At 35.2% G+C, this 10,492-nt stretch overlaps 1 protein-coding gene and 1 long non-coding RNA gene across 3 annotated transcripts in view; one reads left to right on the forward strand and one right to left on the reverse strand.

The window, feature by feature from the left end:
- hip1rb (huntingtin interacting protein 1 related b) overlaps positions 1-7,675 on the reverse strand; it is a 51,038-nt gene extending 43,363 nt beyond the window's left edge. For both annotated transcript variants that reach the window (XM_047818545.1, XM_027145662.2), the window contains exon 1: positions 7,375-7,675. In XM_047818545.1, the coding sequence (XP_047674501.1) occupies positions 7,375-7,467 (93 nt within the window). In that variant the 5' untranslated portion in view covers positions 7,468-7,675. The remainder of the gene's footprint in view (positions 1-7,374) is intronic.
- A 3-nt stretch (positions 7,676-7,678) lies between these two features.
- Positions 7,679-10,257, forward strand: LOC113642294. Its single transcript, XR_003440520.2, has 3 exons — positions 7,679-8,970; positions 9,974-10,096; positions 10,210-10,257. It is a non-coding gene; the product is annotated as an uncharacterized LOC113642294 (long non-coding RNA).
- Positions 10,258-10,492: the final 235 nt, after the last annotated feature.

The following is a 10,492-nucleotide window of genomic DNA, read 5'->3' on the forward strand; positions in this document are numbered from 1 at the left end:
TTATTATTAAATTACCATTGTTTTTATTTGCTTGTTGTTTTTTCCATGAACTAATATGTTTTTGAACAAATCTTTGAAGTAAATAAATCTCTCATTCACTTACCTTCACTGACTCATATTTTTCAAGTCCTGCCCATGTAAAACGCACAGCATTGGGTGCAAATTCCAGATTTTTAAAGTCTGCATTAAAGTGTGCGCTGTAAAGGAGTACGGCATTATCTTGACATGTTTAACAAACGAGCCCCTTTCTGAACAATAGAGGGAGACCTACTGCTTCTTGAAATAATTGGTAATTGTTGTTTTTGAATGAAATGAATGAACAGACTAGGTGAACATACAGTACAAGCATCTGCTGTCTCACCGATGGTGATTCATGTTTGTTCAGTTTATAAATTCAACAAGAAGGAAAAGTGGGCAGAAGCCCAAGCCTTGACCACAAGTGTGCCATTGTTGTGTTCATATCATAATTGTGATATCGCACTATTCTATGTCGCTCTGGATAAGGGGGTCAAATCCTGTCAATGTAAATGTGATTGCATTTGTGTAAAACCATCGATACCATAATCTGCTATACATAAATTTGAAAACTGATGGAATTTTTTTAAATATTAACAAAATTGGTAACAATGAAATCTAGTAAACATTACATTAAAGTATGAATACGTCACCCTATGTGAGCAAGAGTGCACAACATTGTGTCGTATGCATACAGAGACCTGCAAGTAAAAGTATAACTCAGCCATCAGACTAGCATTTAATGCCTGCCATAATCCCTTTTTGAGACCACAGGGGGAACATCCTGGACTGATCTCCATCATGCATCAGACATGTAATACAGCTCTGTCTAGTAGGTCCTCCTGATGATGTGCTGAACAAAAATTGATATAGCAATGTTTTCTGACATAATTATAGTTTATATAGAAACAATAAGATATATATTTTTAAATTCAACAATAAAGCGGACTAATATTACAATAGCATCTATTGCAATTACAGCACAGTTCCTTGCCCTTTACAATTAGATGAATTCAAGCTTTTTTCATTTCGGGCAAGATGTTTTGAGAGAAAATATTGAATTTCTTTTAAGATTTCTTTCTTCTTAGGGTAAAATACACAAACTGTTTCTGTAAAAAGAATTAAAAGACATAAAATGCATTATACAAGATGTCTTTAAATGTCTAGTATCAATGTTGTTGGAATCCCAAAACCTCTTTTTTTGCTTGACCTTCATCAATGACACTATTTCATTAAACTATAATGTATTGTAAACAAAGGCTAGTTCAATACTGGATTAGTCATTAACTAAAAAGCAAACAAAGGGCATACATAATTCCTGATGTAAACGCATTAGCTACTAGTAACCCACAAGTTAGCTAATTTAAGATTTTAGTTAATTTGGCAAGTTTAATCTGTAATATTAAATAAGTAACAAAGAAATCCATTTCCCAAGTTAGAAAGACTTTTAAGATTAGATTACATTAGACTCTATTAAGAAATGCCGTTAAAAAAAAAAAAGACTAGGTATTTTTATATTTAACATAGTTACACATTTCCTAACTACTAAATTGAACAAAATATTTACTTGGAGTAAACTGTGATATTCCACTACAGTAATAAAAGACAATATGCCGGGTCACAGTAGTCCAGGAGCACAAGTAAGAATATATAGAGACACACCGACAAATAAACTAGAACAACAAGGCTTGAGCATAAGAAAGATAATACAAAAAAAGAAATCTCCTCTCTATACATTCTGTTTGCATTTTTTTCTCATGGCCTACCTGTTCTTCTCGTCCTTTCATATTCTTTTCCAAACGCCAGGTCCTGTGTGTAATGTGCATATTCTCTGATAGAGCCTTGATGTATTTCAAGACAGTTTATTCTGTTCTTTATCAGCTTAATTCAACAAAATGCCTCTACTCCAACCACATTGGTCAAGGTCTAGCAATTACTCACCTATCAAAATACATTCTCCACAAATACATTCTCAGCTAATAACGACATGTTTTTGTTTAGTCAGGCTTCTCTCTTAGATAAACAAACAGACTGAAGTTGGTTATGGACAGTGAGCTACAGTAAACTGGGGTGTTTTGATGCTGAGCCCCCAATGTGATCATTAAACTTTTCTATCATAGTGAGGCCTGCTAGAATCTCTCACTTACAATGTATACACTTTTAAAACCATGGTAGAATAACATCATAATTAATAATCATGCTTTGTCCTTCTTTGTCCCTCAGGCATCAATTAATTACTCTCAATCTCTGCTGGATACTGTATACTTTCTCATCTAAAACCTTTATTGTAATCATTAAGATTCTTATGCTCATTCTGAACATCCATTTAAACACATTTAATATTGTCCGATTTATATGGTCTATATTTATGAAATAAAAGTAAATTTTAGTGTAAGGATCCATAAATCACTCTATCGAATTACACAACCAGATGAGGAGGACTTCCTTTTTTGAGTTACTTCTCAAGACTTCTTTCTTTTTTAAATAATGTTTTTTTTTCATGAAATAATATCACACAGTCTACAAAGAATATGATGCAAGAGAAAGCCTGAAATCCTGAAGATGCAAACAAATAGTATCCAAACTGTTTGCAAGTGGCAACAAACATTTGCCAACACTGCATATTGATTTACTGTCTTACTGCCAAATTTGTTCTGCAATTAAAGCCTGCCTAAATTTTGAGTTAAAATAACAATAATAAATTAAAAATAATTAAAAATAATACATTCTAATTATATAAATAATAATTTATTATATATTGTTGGTGTTGTGACACAGAAGATGGTTGTATAAAGGAGGATCTTCAAAATCTATTTAATCTGAAACCCCCTTAAAACACTAACTTATTTTTATCTTTTTTATTGTTGTTTAGATTGTTTTAAAAAGATGTAGCAGTATAGGTAAAATGAATCAGGTTACAGAGTAAGACATTCACAGCAAGCAGGATGTTTTGTGTGTGTGTGTGTGTGTAAGGGGTTTCCACATGCACAATAAAAAAAATCGTTATTCAAGAACGGAGATGTTTGTCAAGATAAAATGCAGACCAATGACATGCTTACAGTCAGGATAGGAAGACATTTTCAGTCAGGTGTTAAACAAGTTGGCACCTTTGGTTGCAGACCACACAATTTTTCTGGAAGGCAATAGCATTTATGTAAATTAGGTAAATTAAACTTAAAGTAAATATTTTTCATGCAATAAATGCAATGAATTGAACTGTGTATATTTTAAAAGATAAGTTCTTTCAGCTCCTACTGCCAGTAACATCACAGCGGCTCCATGGTGCTGCTGTATGGGTGTCCATGGAAACCAAGGCCCTACAGGAAGTGTGTGAAATTAGGGGAGGTGGCTAATGAGATCCTTCAAAGAGAGGGAGTATGCAGTCAGCATACAGAAAAAGGACAAAAAAATTATTCTGAGCTACATATTGAGATAACATGTTAATAATACTTATGGCTAAAATCAGTAAATCAACACCATTTGGAATAGACATCTTAAAATATCACATGCTGGATATCACTGATTCAAACCAAATGTATTACTAACAAAACTCACAGTGTAATGTAAAATAAAGAGATCCCATACTTGAGAGTATGTTTTTGCTGTTTGTCTTGCGCCAGCATTTAAAAACTGCATTTTTGTCTAATGGACATGACATAATACACCATAGAGTAACACAGTCGATCAATCAATAATTAATTTGTTGACTACACTTCTGAAATTTTTAGTAATTTAATCTATCCTTGAAAGAAATTACAGCTAAGGTTGGCACCATCGATTGGATGATTAAAGAAAAAAATATACTTCTGTTTTGTAAGCAAATAACCTTTAAGGATTATATAATCTTGTGATTGGTTCTTGTTCCCTATATCCAATCGGTTTGTTCATTTCCCTGTTGTGAGTCGTTGTTCGTGTGTGCTGTTCTGTTGGGTTATGTCTGTTCCTGTTTCCTGTCCTGCTCAGTGTTCTGATCTGTTTTGCCTGCTTGTTTGTTACCCGTTTCTTGTTTTTTGATTATTAAAAGGATTAACTGCACATGGATCCGCATTCCTCTGTGACTCATCATGACAGCCAGCTACAGTCAATTTACAATCAATTCACAATATATTTTTGGCACTTTTTTGTAGTGAAAAGAGGTGGTCTGTGCATGTATGTGTGCGTGATTTAAGTTTAGATTAATAGTAGTAATTAACAGAAAAAGCTTCTACTTTTGTCTTTACATTCACTCACAGGTCTCACTCTACTAGCTTTCCATAGCTTGCTGTTGTTATGTAAAACTTATTTGATTCTTTCATTTGAACAACTGAATAATACAACAAATAAGAGAATTAGCATAAAGTAGCATATATCTGTTTATTTGCTATAATAAAAATGAATGTACTGCTAAATGTTAATTTTTTTTACTTTTAGACTGAAAGTTTTGAGTAAAAATTTTAATATAGACACAGTTTACTTTTACTTAATTCCCTACACCAGGGGTCGGCAACCTGCAGCTATGGAGCCGCAAGTGGCTCTTCCATCCCTCTGCTGCGGCTCCCAGTAGATTTGGAAAATAAATATTTAATTTAACTTTATTTTATGTTAGTTAGTTTTTGAAAAAATGTAATTCTAAATTCTAAGATTATGATGCTCTTGTAACATTAAAATAAACTTTAATAAAAATGTGATTTTTTTGTCGCTCTAAATATGCGTCAAATCTGACACACAGAAGAAGACAGCATTTATGGCTTGCTGCAGCTGGCAAGTTAAAATTTTGATGTCATGAATACGAAGAGGACTCAATTAGACATTGGACATTTTATTTGAACCCAGCATCTTTTTTGTAAAGGTTAGTTCAAACTGTTCAAAATATTTTTGTTTGCTTGCAGAAATAAAATTGAGATTATGATTGATTTAGATTATAATAAAAATAAAAAGGTGAAACCTTTTGAAACCTTCTAGATGTTTCCAAAAACTCTTGGCATGTGGCTCTATGATGGTCACACCAAATGTTATTTTAGGAAACAGACTTTGTTGTTCGTGAATTATGATAGCATTTATAGTGTAAGTAAGTACATTACATTTTTGGTTGTTAATGCAAAACACTTTTGCAAAATAAAATTATATTGATATAGATCAGCCATAATATTAAAACTACTGAAGGGTGATGTGAATAAAATTGATTATCTCTTCACAGTGGTAGCTGTCAAAGTGTGGGATATATTAAGCAGTAAAGTGATCAGTCAGTGATCTTGAAGCTGATTTGTTTGAAGAAATAAAAATAGGCAAGCATAAGGATCCAACTTTGACAAGCTATAATGTGTGAAAGCTAGATAAATAGGTCAGAGCTTCTCCAAAACGTTAGATCTTGTAGGGTATTCATGGTATGTAGTGGTTAGTACCTACCAAAAGTGGTAAGAAGCAAGAACAACCAGTGATGCAGCAATAGGTACCCAATCAATGGGTACCCAAGGTTCATTTATGTGAGAAGGAGAAAAGCCTATCCTATCTGGTCTGAACCAACTGAAGTGCTACTGTAGAATATAATGCATAAAATACTGCATAAAGATAATGCTGGCTATGGCGGAAATCTTGCTCGGTAGCCACAGACCAGTTAGAGTGGCAGTGCTGACCCCAAAGCATTTACAATGGGCAAGTAAGCATAAGAACTGGACCATGGATAAATAGAAGAAGGTAACCTGCACTGATGTAACATGTTTGTTTTCACATGATGATGGCCAGACACATGTATGTTGCCTACCTGGGGAAGCCATGATGACAGGATGCTCTATCGAAAGAAGTAAATTTCAGTGGTTGTGTGATGCTCTGGGCAATGTTTTGCTGGAAATTGTTGGATCTTGTCATTCATGTGAATGCAACATTGACACATACCACCTACTTTACCACCAAAATATATAGACATACCATCAAAACAGCTTGGATTGATATCTGTGTAATATATATATATATATATATATATACACATACACACACACACACACACACACACACACACACACATGGTGGTACAAGGTATACCTTAATTAGTTAGTTGAATTTCCAGTATAGGCTATCATGGACACAGATTCACCAAAACTGGACAGACTAGGTGACTTTGTTCTAATCTAACTGTCCACTTCAACTGTCTCTGCCTGTAATAGACTCCTGTTCTTTGGTGATAAGCATGAAAACCAATGTAGTCTTTCGCAGTTGTAGTTCATCCACCTAGGTTATTTTTTGTGCATGTTGATATGCTTTTCTACCCACCACAGTAATGGAGTGATCATTTGAGTTACTACGTTGCTCCAGACACCTCTGAGCAATGGCCATTTTCATCTGACCACTCTGATCAGAACTGTTGTGTGTGAAAATCCCTGCAGTTTCTGAAATACTGAAACCAGCATGTGTGCTACAAACAAACATGCCACAGTTAAAGTCAGAGAGAGCACATTTTTCCCCATTCTTTTTGACGTTTTTAAATTTTGCCTGTTGCCACACAAGTAGCTGATTGGATAAGTGAGCAATACTACAGTGTGATCTACATTAAATAGGACCATTAGATCCATAGCTTCTAGGACAGAAAAGAACACAGAGCTCTTAACCCTGGGAAAACATCAAATATTAATTGTGGGGTTTATTTAAAGTTGACAAATAAAATGGCCAGTGGCAGACTTTCATCTGCAAGACATATTCTCATCATGTTTGTGAATAACAAGTCCATCAAGTATAAAAAATAAATTCTCTGAAGTCTCTACAACAGGCTTACACAAACTTATAAATTCAGATTTATGGAGGATTAACCAAAAAATATGTTTTTTATTTTATATAGAAATTAAACAGGTTAAAATGGTAGCATATCAATCATGTAATGTAATCTCTCAGGTGTAATAGGTTTTTTTAGCTAGCATGATGGAGCTACAGAAGTGCAATGTTATGGGCAAATTTACGGATAAGCATAAAACAACGCAATGTTATTACAATGAGCTAAATTGAGGTCGATTTAATTACAGACGCTGTTGAATTACGATGCAGGTGACGGAAGTTTTTAGGCAGGTGCCACGGCCTCAAAAAGGAATGTCGCCATAAACAAGTCAGACCGGTTTTTATCACGGTCACTGGTCATATACTTTTTGTTCAACAACCTCACAAAAATGACCGATATTCAACCTATAGCATGTTTTTAACAATTTGTTTTGCACACTAGCCTTATTATGATTTACCCTCATCGTGGCTTCCGTTTTCACCGAACCACCTCGTCCGACAGTGAGGTAGCTGTAGACTAAGGTTTCTTAACAGTGACAGTCTTCGTAGGCTTGTTCTTTATCAAGTAACTCGTTATACCGCATATTTCACACATATTAATGGCTGCATCAAGCTTACCTGCTGTTTGTCGAAACGGTCCCTTTCTTCTCCTAAGCTGGTTTCCGTCATTCTACTCTTCATCCTTGATGGCATATGTCGTATCGAATTCATCCTTTGCTATATTTAAGTTTTTCTCGACAAATTTTACGTTATTCGAGTTTGAAATTCGAACGACACTTAAGGTATAAATTCGTCTACACTATACTGGACCACACACCGCGTAAAGAAAAGTCCGTGATTGTAACCCGGGTGTGCAGAAATTACTTAAATTATGACAGAGACCAAACATCTCACTCAACATCTCACTAGAGACCAAACATCTCACTCAACATGAACCTCTGCAATGAAATTATTCTGCTGATTGTGCGCTCAGCGCTCTTTCGAAGAGAAACGAAGGGCCATACAATGTACGTCAGAGACACACGTGACGTTAAAATCACGCCTACTGTTGTCTAGTTTAAGGAAGCAGAAACCTGGCAAAATTTTGCGCGTGTTCGCTAATGTTATTTTTGCGGATAGGTGTGGCGTCCTCTTGATTATGTTACATAAAAAGGAATATATTATTATGCAATTATGTGCCTGTATAGACAAAACAAAAAGCAAGAGAGGCTTATAGGGTTGAACATGTACTCGTAAAAGCACCTTCATTCACCAGTGAGAAACATGGTAGCTGAAATAGGTACTGTAAACAAACCTTTACAAAGAGCCTACATATCTGGTACAGGACCACCTGAGCTAGGTGGGTTGGACTGCAGTGAGAAAGCCAGTCCTTGCTGAATCGAGACAAATGCATGAAGTGAAACAAACATGCCGTGTATTTGAATAGATTTGTGTAAATATGAGTTGCTGATCTGAGCAACTGATCTAAAGAAGAACAGACGTTTTGTGTAAATGTTCTGGAAATTTAGACCAACAACCAAAAATAGAAAAACTCATGTCTGTTACTGTCAGAAACACAAAATGATTTAGTTTATTATTTAATTATTTATGAATTTAATGTGCCCGTCAGTATTTATATGGTGTTCCTGCTTGTAAGCTAAAAAATATATAATTGGTGTAAGACCTAATTGCTGAATACAGATAGATGATATGAAACAGTGTTCCAGTACATGCGCATAAACTATTAACATACGGTTATGTGAGCTGTTTGTGTATCTGCGTAGGTAATTATATGGTAACAATTGGATGAACAGGTTTGACATGTATAATTAAGGTTTCTGCATTCAGCAGATTTTAAAACCCATACACATTTGTGATTAAAAATTAACAAGTGAAAACCAATTAATAATATTTTAATATTAAAATATTTTAAAGAAAAGCTTTATTCTTGTTTAACATATGGGTAAGAGTCTGCCAAATGAGCATGCCATGATTTTATTCTTTAATTTCTTGCAAATTACTCCAGTTCTTCCAAATTGCTGGTTGTGGTGGTGGGAGGGTTGTTGTCCTCTGCAAATCCCCCTCTTCAAGTCTTTGAACAGGTTTTTGTTAGATCTGATCCCCAGTCCCAGCTGACAAGAAGCAGCACCATAGCATGATGATGGCACAAAATGCTTCACTGGATGTCTTGTTTTTCACCACAAATATAGTTATGGACAAGAAGTTCTTTGCCACGTGAGTCTGTTTGTTTGCTTGTTTTGTTTTGTTTTGCTTTGTTTTAGAAATGTTTTCTTTCTAGCTACCCCCACAGCACAGGTTAAACATTTCATTGATAATTGGTGTATGATTGTTATGTTTGAACATAAGTTTGAATGTGATTGGTTCATTCTGAGTACAGTCACATGCCCCATTATAAAAGGATGTGCACACTTATAGGCAACTTGATTACTACTAAATCTTTTTTTTTTAAATCCATTTTTTTTCCATTGAATTATTTTGGGTGCTAAAACACATTATAGGTAGGAAAAGGTCTGGCTTGGTTTATCTTTGTTTAATCCTTTACCTCTATAGTATATGTAAGATGGGTAGACTATTACCAAATAAAATTCTTAGATATTAGAAATATTTTAAATATTAATAATTCAATTAACCAGGGCACCAGTCCAATGGACAAAATAATCTCATGCTCATACAAGTTGATGATAAATAGCTCCTGATTACACTATTTCACTTTACTATGTACAGTTAAATAAGATATTATTTATAAAATCACTCTCCTGTGTAACCCAGATGAGGATGAGGTTCTCTTTTGAGTCTGGTTCCTTTTAGGGTTTCTTCCTCATATCATCTTAGGGAGTTTTCCCTTCCCTTTACTTTTTTATTCTGAAATTTTATATTCCTCTAAAGCTGCTTTGCTACAATATCTATTGTTAAAGCTATTATATGTCAGGGCCATGCTTGAACAATTTCCTGCTGGAACATTAGGTGGTGTTCTGGCAGTGTGTCTTGTGCCATGTGCTTTTGTTTATGTTTTGTGTTCACGGGTCTGCCCTGCCCTAGCTTTAATTTCTTACTGCTTCTGCACACCTTTTCCTAATGTGTCTAATTGTCTAATTTATTTATCCCTGCCTTTGTGTTGTCTTCATGTCTGTCTGTCTCTGTTCAGCGTTTTTACCCTGTTTGGTTTTATTTTATGTTAATAAATTGTGTCTGTTTGCTATCCTTGTGTTTGGGTCAGGTTTTATCTGTGAAGACATCCCACTTTCCTGACAGAAAGTTTCTGCCATATACACACGCAGCGGGACTTTCGGGCATGGTCTAAGATTGGCGTGTCTGACCACCTTTGCTGCTCTTGGCCACAGTAGGTTCTCTGGTATAGTCCCAGTTCCTGATTCAAAAATTCTAGTTGGCCATTAGACTGTGGCTGGTAGCTGGACGTTAGATTAACTTTAATTTAATTTAACTTTAATTGAGCTGCACACAGGAAGCAAGCTGCACACAGGAAGCAAGCTGCACACAGGAAGCTCTCGCATCTTCCATCTTCGCATCTTCCAATTTATATGCCTGGCTGAGTATATTTTTTATTCAACTCCGAGTTATCTTGAGTCTACACTTTAATTCTTGACAAAGTATTTACTTGTCCCGCAGCGTCAGCTTTTAGCCAGCGAGCATAACTAGCTTGTTAGCTCGGCTACGGCTAGTACAAGCTCTCGCATCTTCCACATTTTCATTTCACAGACTGGAGTGAGAGGCAGGG

The sequence above is a fragment of the Tachysurus fulvidraco genome, chromosome 9 (assembly GCF_022655615.1).
Source record: "Tachysurus fulvidraco isolate hzauxx_2018 chromosome 9, HZAU_PFXX_2.0, whole genome shotgun sequence".
NCBI lineage: Eukaryota > Metazoa > Chordata > Actinopteri > Siluriformes > Bagridae > Tachysurus > Tachysurus fulvidraco.